The sequence below is a fragment of the Notechis scutatus genome, chromosome 5 (genome assembly GCF_049901735.1).
Source record: "Notechis scutatus isolate UNSWTSFEM ecotype Mainland chromosome 5, rNotScu1.2, whole genome shotgun sequence".
In the NCBI taxonomy this organism is placed as follows: domain Eukaryota; kingdom Metazoa; phylum Chordata; class Lepidosauria; order Squamata; family Elapidae; genus Notechis; species Notechis scutatus.
The window spans coordinates 33,746,750-33,763,556 of record NC_142013.1 but is presented as its reverse complement, the minus strand read 5'-3'; the positions used below and the strand labels follow the sequence as shown (position 1 = coordinate 33,763,556).

The window sequence follows — 16,807 nt, the reverse complement described above, 5'->3', positions numbered from 1 at the left end:
CTCTGGAGTTAATTTGTAATCTATCTAAAGCAAGGTGGATCTCAAAAAGAAGCTCAAAACAAAATGAACTATTCCTAAACTTTCAGACCAATATCAGATATCTACAGTAAAAAGTTGCTAATAATATGTTTGTACAAATTTATACATTTATCATAACCCCCTCCACTGAAAGAAACTACAGAAAGGGGCATTTAGCAATAAAAAATAACATCTCTCCCCCATCGTAATAAATACAGTTGTGGAAGAAATATAAAACATAAAACTGCACGCATAGTCTTTCAATTTATATGAATTAAACCTGGTCTTAAATTGTAATTGCTAAAATGGCATAATTTATTTGCATAAGCTTATATTGACAGCATTTTCATGGCAAATGACAAAAAATAAATTGGGAAAATGGACTATTTAACATGCATCAAGGTGAAGCCGCTACCGCCATTACCAACCCCGCAAAGCCATCTGTCTGAAACTTGCTAGGATCTCTCTCCTGGAAAGACAAATATGAATTACATTCAATTCTGCTCCCACAAAATGTTTGTTTGCTTAGTTATTTATTTAACATGTTCCTTCACTGTTGCAATCAAAACCTACTCACCCAGGAAAAATATGTAATGTAAAATACCTTATAACAATAAAAATAATGCCTCAAAAATAGAAATAAAATAAAAGATGTTAATGTCACATTAAACCAGAAGTTTCTGAAAGGAAGCTCAGTCTTCCAAGGGCTTGCAAAAAAAAAAAAAAAACCAGCAAAAGAGCAAATCACCGATAATAACATAAGAGTAGCACTTCCCTACCTTAGCCCTTCCCTCCAGCTTCCTGAAAGTGTGATGTGCTGCAGTTTCTCTCAACACAATAGTGCTTAAACGATTGTGAACTCATCTGAATTTTCAATATGCATCAATAGGATCTAAAACATGATCTATTCTCCAGACGTCCAAAAACTAGATGAACAACCCAGTTTAAAAAAATGAGTCAAAACTTTAATGCTAGATATTGCCTCTAACAGGCACGATTTTGTAGCTAATACTAATGGGCTGGAAATGCTTATTTTTAGTATATGATAAAAACATTTTTACTTAAGGAAAAACTGTATCAAATCTGTCGATAATTAAGAAGACTGCAACAGACACTCAAAATAGCAGTGGTCTTGGGGTTTAATGTACAAAATCTGCTGAATTCCCAGGATTGCCACAACTGATCGCGCCTAGTTTCCAATTTGTTGCTCCCCTCTGCCCCTATCTGTGCTTCCTTTGGGTTCTGGAAAAGCCCAGTGTGTCTGGCTGGGTGATTACTCTGGCTCCAGTGTTCTTAGATTCTGATCCTTAGCCTCGTTTGGCTGGGGCCCATTTTTAGTATCACCATTTGTGGCTGTCAGGCTCAAATGCCTGTAACTTGTTATGCATGTTGCTTTTCTCAGCTCATTTCCTTCTTCCTTCCCTTCATACTTACTTGGGGGGGGGGTGTTAGCTCAAAAGTCCCATTCCATATTTGATACTCAGTGAAACCCCTTTCCCCAACAGTCCATTATATTTAGGCTTTAATCTTTCATTTTATCTAGCATTTCAAACAGCCTACTTTCTTTAAAAAAAATACAAAGTGAAGGGTAACAATTCCAGTACAGTAGCAACTCAAATAGTTTATAGGGAACCTAGATACTGTTTTTAAAAGCTTTTTCTATATAATTCAAAATCTTATTTTCAATCCTGCAAACATTACTGCAAAAAATATTTCCATAGATCTATTTACTATCTGAATGTAAACCTGTCATTATCTATGTTTATGTAAATGCCATTAGCTTTAAATGTAACATATTTGCACATAATGGAAAGCAAATTATAGCTTAAAAATCTGACTTCCACATCTTAACATATCAGATTCTTTAAACGATAAGGCCATCAATTTCAGTTCCTGAAATATAATTATGAACACTCTTCTTGAATAGATCATATTGCAATCCTAGGAGCTTTCAAGGTCTAAGTGTAGCATATTTATGTTTAGCTATATCAAAAACTTTAATTAATATTGAAGCTTTTCAAGTGTTTCACTGAAATAATTTATACTGCCTACCTCATACATTTTTAATATTGGAACTAGAATATATTTAATATTAGTATGATTGTTCAAGCAATTAAATAACAGTATTAATTATTAAGACTACTAAGAGTATTTACTAATATTCATAGAAATTAATTTAATAGTAAATAAGTATTAATTATTTTGTAAGTAATTAAGAGTATTAAATATAAGTTATCTATTTAAGAACGCTAAGGTTTTCATTGCACTTAAATGGCAAATAAATGAAAAGCATGAGTATACTGCTGGGTAAAATATCTTAACTACCCTCTGCTATTCTTCTATTTAAATGTCTGAGTTATTGCTAGCTTATAGTTTTAATTCTTTTTTAAATTGTAACTAAGAGGCAACTCTCTGAAAATCAACATAGACAATAATAATAGTAACAATAATAAAAATATACGGATAATCGGTGTAGAGGTACCTAGAGATACCACAATAGAAGAGAGAAAAACTGGAGAAAAATCACAAAATACAAAAATCTGCAAATAGAAGTAGAATGATTGGCAAATGGAAGCAAAGATACTAACAACAATAATACCGGTCTGGTAGGTACCTTGGATGCAATCCCAAAATATCTAGAGCACTGCTTGACTACCTTCAGGATAGAGAAAACCAACATCAATTGCAAAAGGTAGCTTAGTTGGAACAGTTCACATTCTGCCATGATACCTTTAACACTATCAAGCAACACCTGCCTATTCCATTCCATATGGAATGGCTGGCTGTATGACCAACCATAACAATAATTAGAGTCTTCAAATCTTGGCACATGACACACCACAGATTTAATTGTGGTTGGAAAAAAACAAGAAAGTGTAGATAACTGATGTGACAATATCTAAGAATAGGAGAATGGAAGGCAGGAAATTGGAGAAGATCATAAAGTATTAAGATCTGAAAAACAAATTTGAAAGATTATGGCATAAACCAACTATGGTAGTACACAGTGGTTATCAGCATACTGCATGCCATACCAAAAAGTCCAGGATGACACAGAAAATCTATGCATTTTATCTACTGATAAAATTCCTGTCAAAACAAAAGGCCACACTGCTTGAATCTGCACATATACTCTGCCAATACATTATAACATTCAAGGTTCTTGGGAAGAACTCAGTGAAAATGAAGGCGAACACTAGCTAAAAAATGGACAGTTGTAATTTCACATTGTTGTATATATAATAATTTGATTGCCTAATATCTGAACATAGCAGGTATATCAATCTCACATACAGATTTTTTTTTACTTATATAAATTAATTAAAAAGAACTGGCTTAAATTGCATCCACTTCTATTTAAAATGGTTGGAGCATCTTTACACATTTTCAAAATGTTGATGCTCTCAAAGTAAGTAAAATAGTTTCATTGTTAATATTGGCAGTAATATTATATTTTACACTACTGTTTCCCATTGCTAGTATTTTATGACCTTTACAAATGCAAAATCTATTCTCTCCATGCTATAATAAAAATGCAGTCAGAGTATACAAGGCCAATGTTTTTTGTAATCAATGGTAAGGAAATTGTATACACAGAACAGCACTAAGGAGAAAACAGGAAAAAGCTGAACATTTCTGTTATCAAATAATTAGACGATAACAATCCAACTGATATATATGACAAGTTGACACATATACCATGTGTCAGAAACAGTAAACAAATCTTTCTATAAAAATAACATTGGTTTTCAAGCAATATTTATTGCTTGAACGGCTTACGTCTAGGAATTAAACACAAATACCTTTTATTTTGATCCTAAACATATTAATGTGGTAAAAATATACCATTACCAAATGAATTTCAGGTCTAAGGCTCTGTTTTTAAGATATACTGATTGCTTAAATTTCTGTTTTTGAAAGCTACTACATGTTTTCCAAAAGGATAGTGTTATTCTCAAGTTATAGTACTAGGTTGACAATAATATCAACAATAATAGTAAAATCACCATGGCAATCTTTAATACCGAGATTAAATCACAAAGACTTAAATGATATTTGAATTTGAGTCTTCTTATATTTATCCTGACACAACCTATATATGACTAACTTTCCATAAAGTAATGTTTCCTCATTCTTCTATATAACAAGGGTGGGGGTGGGAACTGTGGAAAACCTTTGAAGCGTTCCTTTATACACACAGTATAGGGAAGTTCTGAATAAAATTTCTTGTTTATACCTGTTTTACTTTAAAAAATCTAGCATACCAGACAATATAAAACCATAAAATTATCATAGGCCAAACCATATAAAGGTTTGACTTAAAAGGCTTAATTAAAAATGAAATGTTTTCTTATATAAATATTAGAAACGCATAGACGTCTCCATACATGTAGGGCCGAACCCAAGCAGTTAGGACAAATATCTTTAAACAATATTAATCTAACCCCCATTAGCTTATTCATAAGAAGCTCAGCTGCAGCATCTTGAATACAATAGACATTTCCTAATTTCTTCTGTTATAATAATCAAATGTTATCTTTTATTGAAATTAAAAAAATACTTTAGTCACAACAGGAAGTTCACAATCTGCATTATATTAACATGTTTAACTTGTCTAGATTTTGTAGAGATCCCTCATTTAGACCAATACTAACATCATAATCAGCTGAGAATATCCATAGTTTATTTGGGATTGTTGGACAATATGGGATATATTCAGAATTTTAATAATACTGTGTACCCAAACTTCAAATGCTTAACATGGAATACATAAAGCAGCCTAAAAAATTTATAAATCAAACTTTATTTTTGGACTATTATTCCCATAATCTCTTGCCTTTGGCTGAATTTATTAATGCTGATAGTAGCTGAAGGCTAAAACATCTGGAGGCAGATTATCTACACTTGCCATAGCTGATAGTACTGAAGATTATTGAGTGGTCCAGATGGTGAGCTTCATATGGCAAGAATTTATCCCTGAGCAGCACAAGCATAAAAGTACTCACCACACACAACAGTAATCAAAGTCACATGTCTCATTTCTAAATTGTGTCTAATACAAACTACATTAATTAAACTAACTATGGAATGTGCCTGTACATTCTTCACCTAAATATTTTCTTGAAAATAACTAAGAATTATGAGGATTTGATCAATGCATTGGAAAGTGATCAATTTAATGAAAATTAGATTAAATAACAAGATGAGAACATGCTATAGAACTGAAATCAAGATTAAATAAAAAAAGAAGCAATAATTTAAAAGGACAGAATAAAATAAGTATATCATTTTTGACAACTAGTTGGGGAACACTATAGTTTCTTTATTTTGGGCGCTTTTAAGTAAACACTGGAGGACCATTCCAAACATGAGTTAGGCTCTTTTAATTATACCCTGAAATTTTCCTTTCTCTTTTGACTATTTCATCACTTTTAATAAAAATAAGGAGGGAGTATATTTCTTATACATGAAAAAATACTAAGCTACTGATGCTTTGTAAAAACATGTAAATACACAAAGAAAATGAAATGAATCATAAACTAAGTAGACATCCAACAGAGAACTTTTCTGTTAGAATATTAGATTAACAGCTATGAGAATAAGTGTGAATAGAAATCACACATTGCTCAGTTAAAGGACTAACAGTGTGCACGAAAATCCATCAACAATCTAGATGGATATCATCCTACTTAACTATTATAAGTTTCATAGTTTGTTTCTTTTGGAACAACTATAAAATATCCTGTCATAAAAGTTGGAATTTAAATGATGAATCCCAGACATTGGCTGATACATATTAAATTCACTCATTCACAAACTCATTCACATTTCTCATAATAAGTCAAAGATGCAAAAAAAAATGTGAATAAAACATTAGTCCGTCATTGAGAAATGAAAACTTTCCCTACTTACCAAAATATATGTTTTCTAATACTCTTAGAAAAGAAAATATTTTAAATGAACTGAAGATAAAGCCTGAGAGTGAGATATTGTCTAGGTGCACTGTAATCTGCCTACCAAAGTTTGATATACAGTATTGGATAAAAAATGTACAGTAATAATTTACATGGCAATCATTGACTTTCCAGTTGCTCCTGAACAAGAAATATTCCCTCTAAATGGAGAAAAGTAATCCTATTTGCAAAAAGATTAAAAAGTACAAAAATCCACAAATCTGTAATGTGCTTATTTCTTTAATTTTGTTATATACATGATATATTGATGGTGCCTTCAAGTTAATCATGACTCTAACTGAATGAACAAGTTCATGCAATGTTCATGGTTTGAAGGCAGTTTGCAATTGCTATTTTCTAGGTCTGAGAGAGTTAAAGATAGACAAGTTCCTTTAATCACTAAACTAAACTAGCTCCCTCTATAAAATCATACCTAAAATAGAACATTTACATGGTATTGTACGACAATCTAGATGAAAATATGTCACAGCAACTACATGTATAAGATTATTAATTTCTGAATAAATAATCAGCGTATTTTTTTACATAGAGAACTATTACTCACAGCTTTCCTATAACAGCTATATAAATTTAATGAATCAAATCAATCAATTGGGCATAATAATTGTACAGCCACAAGTTTGCTATCTTTAACTTAAAAGGTCTACTGATTGATTTACTGACTTTCATGTTCATGCTCTTCAATTTATTGTTTCTAATTTCACATTTATTAAAATAGTGGTCAATATATCTAAGTGATATTATGATAGTGATACATTATTTACATAGATTTATACACACACACACCTATTTACAATACACTTACACACATCATTTAAGCACTTAAACATTTAGGCATTTAGTCACATAAAATATTTAGCAACTCATATAATTAAGGACAGAAAAATATTTTGATTTAGTGTTAAGAAATGGACATCTTAGTTATGGGAAATAAACAAGGAATAAGCATTTAAGTAATTAACTATTAAATGGTAGGCCTTACAAAACTATGCTTAGCTATGCTAAGCTCAACCAAGATCATTAAATCCTTCAAAAGGATCTGAGAGATAACCAATACCCACAAGCATGATCCCAGAAAATAACATTAAAAGATCTTCTGCCAACATTTCTATACACATTAGGTGTAATTACATCTAGTTTCATTAATAATCTAAAAGTTCATGAGTTTGTACATACAGTATTGTCCTATTCTGAGAAAATTAATATCCAATTCCACCAGAAAAACATTACATTTGTACTGGCTTCCTCCCTCTTTGGGTCAGGCAAGTATTTTGACAATTTTAATATGCTTCTGTTATATTTTTCTTCTTTCTGAACTACTCTCCCACTCCCACTCTATGTCCACTTTAATAATTGTGCCCTGCGCTTTCCAGTTCTACAGTAGTCTTCAAGGTGTAAACTTGGGACAGTAAACATCAGTATGGGTGCACAGCTTTATGTAAAATTCTTACAATATTGGTCATTTTAATGCTTTTTCTAATGATTTACAGTACTGTATTTCTACAGCAGCTTATGTTTTCACTGGGCTAATCCACCACCGCTTCAAAATGTCTTCGCTGGCCAACTGTCATTAACTTAGACTTCAATGGCATATACTGTATATATATCATCAGAAAAAGGAAGGACTCAGTTCCAAAATTATATTTTTGAAAGGAAAAACCTATTTCAACTATTATGCTTATAGTTATCACAAATAATCATGTGTCTATCGGCATCCACATAGCAACACTGGCCTCAGTCCGCTCATAAAACCCACTGATTTCAATCAACTTACTTTCTAGTAATGGTTTCTATCTCAGCAAATGGCATTTTCAATTCCTTTTGCTTCTTTTGAAGCAAAAACAACTATTAATGATTTCTCCTTGCTTAAGGAAAAAAATTAAAAGCAGAAAGTCCTATGATTCTATGATTCTTTACACTCACAGTAAATGGTTTTGAGATGACACAAAAGTAATTAAGCCAATAAATAGGCATATTTAACATTTTTGGCAACCTTATTCCTTTTATTTTTTTAACACTTTTATTTGGGGACTGCGTAATCTTATATTGCAGCACATTTTTTTTCATTAAATCCCACTGTCTTTAGTGGGGCTTGCTCTCTAACCATCATCAATTAAACTGCATTCTTAATCGAACCCCTGAATTCAGGCTTTCTTAGTCTTTTCATGTTGCACTGCAATTAGTTTTCTTACAAATGCAACCCTACTGCTGCTTAAAGACACAATAATTAAATACTGCATTTAATGAAATTTAACTGAAGCACTGTCCAATTTTATTGCAAGAAAATTTAGTTTCATTAACTGAAATTAGAAATTTAGATGTGTACTAATCAAAACACCACCAGTTGGAATGAATGTGCTTAAACATGCACATACTTAAAAGTTACTTTCTGTATCCACAGTAAAAAGCTGGCCTTTATATAGTTAATAAGGGGGTTCTCCAAATGTGAAAACACTAAATCCACTACAAAGGTTTTGTATTCATTCAAAGGCCGACACACAAAGCTTCTCTCTTCAAGTAATACAAAATGTTGCCACAGGCTGACGCTCTTTCTACAAGAATAATGAGAGGCTGCACAGTGTAGGAAGAGTACAGTTTGCTTCTCTTCTTCCAGTACTGGTTAATACACATATAGATTCTGAGAGAAAACTGGAAACAGAACTAACTATACAGGCTATTTCAGTAACCCTGTTTACCTCATTCCTGAAAAGCTTAAGAAATAATAGGAACCAAGCCAAAATTTCAGTGGAAAATCACACACATGAGGAATTCTACCAAGTAAATTTGCTCCAAAGTGGAGCTGATCAATGCAGAACTCCTGCTATTAGAACTGGAAGAGCCTTGTTTTCAAGATCCTAATTGATCTTACAACACCAAGAAGAATATTCCAGGTGGATCTCACACTTCTTTGCCTGAAGACTTTCCAAGTATCTGCAAGCCAAGAACTGACTTAATCTTTCAATATCACAATCTGTCATTCGTAAAGACTCAACCATCCGTAACAGGACTATATATTTTTGTCTCTAAAATTCTGAAAACAGTACAACAATGAATTGGACAGCATCCACGAAGGTGGTGTGTACATGTATATACAACACAGGCAGAGAAGCGAAGTCCATAAAGAATTATATAGGTGTGAAATAGAAACAGCAGAAAAGTGTTCCAGCCTAAGAAGCCATTTATTGTACTGTTATCTAAGTATGTAGTAATTTTTATCTAGAGGGCTTCCTGTAATGATGTTTAATGCTTTAAAATCAGTCTGATAGGAAGTACAAATCTGCTCTGAACTTTCAACTAGACTTGGTTTGAATCTTTCACTCAACCCTACCCCCACAGCCTATTTTTTTTCTGCTACAGACATAGTACTTGCGGTTCTTTGAGCTAAAGGACATGGTTGTTGGTGTTTCGTGTGTGGGTATATCTGTAGAGCAGATGAAGTCACCTTGCTTTGCTCTCTCTTGCACAACCAGTAAGTCAACTTTTAAAACGGGCAGAAGAAACCTATCAAAGATAAAGGCTGTTCTGTCCCTGACAAATGTTGTTCAGCTTCCCAGAGAACTAAAAAGGGAGTTGGCAGGCACATTTTGTTTCCTTTTATAACAAAACCCAAGCAAATAAGGAAAATAAATGAACAACTTTTTTTGTCATTTGTACAATACAAGAAAAAAAAGGGCTAACGATCTTTTCATTTGAATTTAAAACAGGGCAGTCCCATCTATCAAAGGCTCAATGTTTAATGGTCCATTAGGTCAGACATGAAGCTGGCCAAGATCAACAGGCTTCTCTCCCCAAACGAATACACGAGAGTGGAACCTTCAACGTGATTTAAGCCAGGAAAAGGGGGGGGGGAACCAACCCCCCCCCCAAAAGAAATATTCATTTTAAAAGAGAGGGAATAATTTTCAAAGGTTCTTAGGATGCATCGGGTCCACTCGGGATGACGGTCTCCACTTTCCTACAAAAGTCTCAATGACTTTAATAAGTGAGGGATGGCAGTCATGCGTCCGTGCTGCAGCATACGTGAACGGGGGGGGGGGGTCGTAATCTAATCCACACGCGTTATTTTAGCTTGATCGGTTCTGATCAATCCGCCCCCCTCCCGCTTTCCTACGCCCCGCACAAGCTAAGGCGCTCGGTTTCTAAATCACACAAACGCCGAGGTTCGTCCGGAGTCTGGAAGGAGGTTTCCGAAGGGGGGAAGCATCGCGATTAAACGACCAGATACCAGCCAGAGCGCGCGACACAGAGCCACCTGCAGCCGCAATCCGGCTCGCCCTCCCTAAAGTTCCAGGCAGCCGAGAAAGAGCAAAGGGAAACGGAAGACCAAGAGGCCGAAGAGCCGGAACGCTTCAAAACAGCTTTCCCCTCCGCGGTTAACACGGTCCCCCAAGGCGCGCCTGTCCCCGGCCAGCCGCAAGTTGAGCTCCGCTCCAATCGCTCACTTACCTGGCCGCAGGGAAAGGGCAGAAAGCAGCAATCCCAGGAGAAAGAAGAGCGGCGTCTGCCGCTGCAGCCGGCAAGGAAAGCAGGAGGCGACGGCGGAGGGCATCTCCATTCCGCCTCCCCGCCAGGCGAACGGCGACTTCGGCCGCTGCTCCTCCCGATGAAAGATATGAAGGACGAGGGCTTTTTTTTTTTTTTTTACCACCCACCCCACCCACCCCCTCAGAGAGCAGCGGCGGCAGCTACGGCTTTCTTTCTCTCCGAAGAGGAACCGCAGCGGAGGGTCCGCAACTTTCCAGCCAACGGGGTCCAACGAAAAAGGGGGAAGCGTGGAGGGTGATGGAAGGAGAAGTTGGAGGCTTCGCAGAAGCGGCCGCTCACAGGCTTCCGCGACCGAGGAGGGGGAGGCACGAACGAGCGAGGCGCCAATCGCGACCTCTCCGAAGCAGGTGGCTCTTTCCTCTGGCAGCCTAGCGGCGCTCCAAGACCGAAAGCTGAAGGAAAGAGGTGGGGCCGAGTCAGGGAGGACACGCCCCCCCTGCGCTCTCTCAAAGTGCCCGCTCTTTCGCCGAGAGCCGTTTTCCAAGCCTTCCTCTATCTAAGTAGCCAAGTGAGGGAAGAGAGAAAGCGGCTGCCGGGCGGAGAAAGGGGACGCCCGCGTTTTGGGGCAGGGCGCATTGAAATTAACGAGAGCGGGGCGGGGAGGCAGAAGAAAATGCGGTATGGAAGCCCGAGGCGCCTCTTGATCGGCAAGAGGTTGGCGGGCTGGAATGCAAAGCCCTCGGGAAAGATTGGGCAGGGAAGTCACCAAAAAGGCAGCGTTAGGGGTCGCTGAGTGGGAGGCGATGGCAGCAGGTCAGGCGAAATTCTGGGGCATCTTTCGCCGCGATCCTAGGCGTGTTTATTGGCACTAAGTTCCCACTGTTTGCAAGGGAGTTTCCTCCCAGGGAAGGATGCAGTCCTGGATGCTCCGAATCCGGCTGAAGGGCGCCTTATTCCGGAGAGAAAGGACGAGGTGGGGAGGGGAAAAAAAGAGGGGGAGACTTTGATCATCCCCGAGATGGAAATTGCCTTGTATAGTTGATCCCTAGGAAAAGAAATAAATAAATCCGCGGCTCCTGAGACTCTGAGGCCATCATGCGATCTCTTGTCAGAAGCGTGTGATGCGGGCAGAAGGCAGCACTTGCTACCTCGAAGTAAGCGCCAGCTTGCAGGAAATGCCGAGAAAAGAGCTGTGATCCTAGGTGCAGCCAACTGAGCATAGATCATTGTGGCTAGGTTTCCAGGGACGGGTCTCAGTGAGACTTTTAAGCAAACAGGTACAAAGAGATGCAGCGAGGACAAGGGTTTTCTCTTCGTTTGGGCCAATATAATTGGTTTTCAGGGCTTCGTCCCAAAGGACTGCAATGACTTTATGGCGAATACAGTGTTTAAATTGGTGGATGCAGTGTTTAAATTCTTAAGTAGACGTTTCCCCAGGAGATTCTGTGGAAATCTCAGATGTTGTCAGATACTGCCAAAGGCTTTGGTTAAATCGGTAGGTGATAGATGGAAGGGTGAATTGGATCTGATTGGGGGACTGCTGCATTCTTAACTCTGCAACTGCCTAGCCCTTGCTTGCTTTTTTTAAAATATAATTGTCCTGTTGATCTTAAACAAGCTAAGCAAAGAAATAGGTTCAAAGGAATCGTATGTGCCTTTCTGGGATTGCTTTCATCTTCTTCCTTTGCCTCAAAGGGGTTTACAGTGTCTCAAAAAAATCTCTATGATAGTTTACCCTAGTGCATTTGAACTTGCATACGCAGGAAAATACTTATATTAATAATTATTGCATACTAATTTACAAGTAGACTTTTCTCTGCCTTTTTTTAAATTAAGGGAACAGTTCCAAAAGATATTTATGAACCTGAAGGGCAAATCAGCATCTTCCAAGTAATACTCTTGTGATAATTTGTTCTGCAGTTATTTAAATCATTTTTAATTTGTATGAAACAAGCCTCACTTGTGACATGAGTTCTCATATATGTATATATATAAAACTGTGCACCATAGTTTCTAGAGTAAAACCTAGAAAACCCAAGACAGAAATAAATTGAAAACAAAGTGGGCTCTTCCAAAGCATCATATATATTGAAATTATATAATTTCCTTTGCTCCCTATCCCATCTGTGTAGTTAATAATATAGATGTGAAATTGCTCACTCTGGGGTTTAAATAGTAGATTTGTCTTTATCCAATCACGTATTAGTTTGGCACTCTAGTACAATTAGTCCATTAAAAATGCTGACTGCTGAAATATTGGAGCCGGGATACATAAAACAGTTCTTTTAGAACATAGATTAAAAGTGCTTGGCTGTAAGGATATATTTATCTTCGATGGTATATAAGACAGTTGGGGGAGGTAAATTGAAATTTTAAAAAAATATTGCACATTTTTGCCTCTAATTTTATTCACTTGAACCACAATTTTCTGTTGAATATCTATTTCAAAGAAGACAAAAAGGCAGGTTAGCCAAGTAATTGGGTATAAGGGTAGAGGTAGGTCTGAGCTTCATATAACCTTTCATATTTCCCACCATTTATTTCACAGAAGACATTGAAGGCAAACTGGAATGTTCCTCTCCTACTAATTTAAAAGCACATGCACACACACACAGAGGGCATATAACCATTAAGCTTTATAGAATCATGATTAAAACGTTCAAATTCAGATGGCCGTTTTAAGGGCCTTCAATTCTACATGGGTATGCATATTCAGAAAGCACTTCTTGGAAATAGATTGGCAAAGGAAACAATTGCCTTTGATGCTTCAATTGAGAACCTCAGTGAAGGTACCTTGCTTTTTCAGGATAACTTGAATCAAATTGCCAATTTTAGAGCTGCTTTGTACAGGCATAATTCCCAGATTTAAAAGCAAAAGCAGAAAAAAAAAGTTGTTCCTGCTGTGCATGCATGCACCAACACAGAAAAAGGAAATAGATTTTATAAACAAGCTAACACATGTCACAATATAACAGATACTTTTTAAGTCTATCTTATTTTTTTCCTGATGAAACCAACCTACTATGTTAAAACACTTTTATACTTTCTACCAATGCTTATTGCTTCCTTAGGATCCCTTTTAAACTGTCAAGATATTGCCTCCAACCCACTCCCTCCCTCCCTCCCTCCTTCTCCCTCTCTCTCAATCTTTCTCTGATAGAGTGTTTTCAAATAAAAGCCTGTTTCAAGCAGCTAGCTATGTTTCAATAAAAATTACCATAGGAATTCTTGAAAATGAAAATGAGGCTGGGCTTTGTTTTGCAACATGCTGGTCTCTGGGTTGAAAAAAACAACAACAATTTATACTCTACCAAATTAGGAGAAATGCGGAATTTGGTAGCAATCAAGAGAGATCTGCAGATATACTGCAGTCTGCAGGCACTGGTGAATATTGGAGGGGGAATAGGAATCAGAGTATGTAAGGAGCTGTGATAGACTAATTATTTTGGACCTCTGCCCTATTATTTTCAAATGATGTTTCCATATCCCATGCCTCCTGCAGGTCAATGAATCAATTTAACCTTCATTTAGCTGAGTGAAGTTTCTGGATTTTCTTTAAAAATGCTCATGTACTTGAACATTTTCTTGCATATTTCAAAACAATTGCTTTACTGATTTTTCTATTTACTTGATACGGATTTAGCAAACTTATGTAAGAAGGAAAAAAAAACCTTCTTACACAGTAGGAATGCTACCATTCAGAATTAAAGTTGACCTGGAAGAAGAGACTCATAACATTATTTGGCTTTTAACGAATAAAAATAGAGAAATTTCAAGAGAATGTGATGGAAAATCCCTAATGGAAATTGTCTGTTTTAGTCCTTAGACAGCATAGAGCGTCCTGGAGAAAGAGAAGAACAAGGGGATTATTAATACATCAATCCTAAAATGTCCTCTGCACTTGTGAAAACTTCTAGCACTTGTCTGTAGGTGGCCCCATTTTTCTACCCAGCTGATAAATAGACTAATCATGTCCACTATTAAGAATAGAAAAACAGGGAATTTGGCAACAACATCAAATTTCCTTGTATTAAAGATAGCAGACTCTGCTCTATGGGAACAAAAAGTGATCTGCTGTATAATGCTTTCAGGTTCAGGCAGGTTAGAGGTGATAATTGTTTTATCAAAAGAGAGAATGAGGGGATATTAAGACTTCACTGATCACTGCATGTCTTGTAAGACAACCTGAACCAATGCCATAAATGTGACATATTTTCTTGATAAATACTCTTCACATACTCATTTCTAAAACATAAATTCAGTTTTCATGCTTGCATAATGAATGAAAAGTGTGGAAGGAGAAAGGAATATTTTTCAGGATTATGGAAACTTACTATATTTCTATCATTCATTCATTCCGTTTCTATTGCTGCCCATCTCAGCAAGTGATTCTGGACAGCTTACAATACTAAAACTATGTAACAGTTAGAACAATTAAACATCCAAACAATAAATGCATTAAGCAGGTTATAGACTAGTTAAACTTCTAACAGTAAAGCCAAAAAGGGCTCCTTAATATATTACATGCCCTAGGTCCAGATACAAAGCCAAGTTTTTAGGGGGGGAAATTGCAGTATAATGACAACGCTAATGCAAACAAATGGTTTCCTTTTGACTTTTTTTAAGCATCTCAGAAAGGAGAAGATAACAATACAATTACAGGCCATATAGTGGAAACAGCATTTGAAAAGTATTGTAGGGCAAGAATATGTATATTCTCACAATATATGGCAAATAGGAGCAACAGAAGTGTTGTGGTCAGTTGATTGTGATCTTGGCAATTGGCAACTGGTTCACACTTAGAATCGGTTGCAGCACCACATGATCATGTGATCAACATTTGCAATCTTCTGGCTTCCCCAGAAAGTCAATGGAGTTGCCAGTAGATTTAGATTTAGCCTCTATAAATCACCTATGGGGACTAAGTCTTCCCCATCTGTGCACTAACCTCAAGCTCCTCTGTACTTGTGTCACCCTGGCTACACATGTACCCACTTGCACTCTTTCACTTTCCCCCAGCCATATTGTACCTCTTGCATCTTATCACATTGCTCACCCCCATATGCCCTCTCAATTTCCCCTTGCAGTGTCTCGCAGCCTCACACTGTCCTCAACTTACACCATACCTCTCTCACATTCCCCTCACAACCTTGCACATCCCCACACATCTCAATCCCTCCCCAACCTGGCAACAGCCATTTACTTGCCTGCTGATGTGGAACTTGCAACTTCGTGCTGGCTTCCCCACTGACTTGTTGTGGGAAATCAGTAAGACATTGCCTCACCACGTGACTGTAGGATTTGGTCAACAGCCAGAAATGCAGAGGTTGCTGTGGCTAAGCAATGTGGTTGCGTTTTACAACTGCATCACTTAGTGATCAAAATTCCAATCTCAATTGCTATAGTAAGTCAAGAACTATCTGTAAAGAATGATCTGTTTTCTATGATTCCTGCTCAGTTTTTAAAATTGAGCAGTGTTGGCATGCTCCAAGTCCCATCCATTAGAGAGTGTATCTTGATGGGATTTAAGAAGACCTACTTTAGTGCAGTACTTATTCACTGGAATACTATCTCCCCGGAGATACATCTCAGCCCCTCCATGAATATGTTCGAAAGAGCTTTGAAAAACTTGCTCTTTCACAAACTTTGAATTAGAATCAGTGAGGAGATCTGAATATTGTCCTTTAATGGTTGTTCTCCATTTGGATTTTTTTTTTAAATTGTAAGATTGCTTTTAGTATAAGCTATTCAGACTCATTGTAAATTTGGACTGCCTTACAAGTTTATAAAATAAATACAAAATTAATAATTTTACTCAGTGGTAAGTAGCACAGATGTCTACTTTCTAAGATTATGTAAAATTCTGCCAAATGAATTTCTACAAAAAGTTAGCTTTCTTGATTGTTAGTTTTTAATGGGCGTTTTACACACCCTTTTGAACTCTTACAGGTTGGGCCTTGATTACCCACCAAGGACTAAATGAATTAAAAACCACCACCTTGAATTAGCCTCAGAAATCTATTGGTAACATGATCACAAAATGAATGTTTATTTGCCATAACTGCTCTTATCTGCAAAAACTCCGGCCATCACATTTTGTACTAATTGTAGTTCCCTGATTAATCTTCAAAGGCAGGTCCATAGTTCTTGTGGTAGTATGTATATGATTTCATTATATCAAATTGAAATTAGCTTTCCTAAAATGACTGATTTGATTTTTAATTCAAACTGGGCCTGAATCAGTTTATGTTAAGAGAAAACCCAGATAAACCTTGTGCTGAATAATAATTATATATCTTGTAGTGCCTGATGAGATACAAGTGGTATGA

General features: G+C 36.6%; 1 protein-coding gene across 2 annotated transcripts in view; it reads right to left on the bottom strand.

Annotated features, from left to right (window-relative positions):
* Positions 1–10,900, bottom strand: part of ALCAM (activated leukocyte cell adhesion molecule) — a 109,157-nt gene extending 98,257 nt beyond the window's left edge. For both annotated transcript variants that reach the window (XM_087966494.1, XM_087966495.1), the window contains exon 1: positions 10,440–10,900. In XM_087966494.1, the coding sequence (XP_087822620.1) occupies positions 10,440–10,548 (109 nt within the window). In that variant the 5' untranslated portion in view covers positions 10,549–10,900. The remainder of the gene's footprint in view (positions 1–10,439) is intronic.
* Between the last annotated feature and the right edge of the window lie 5,907 nt (positions 10,901–16,807).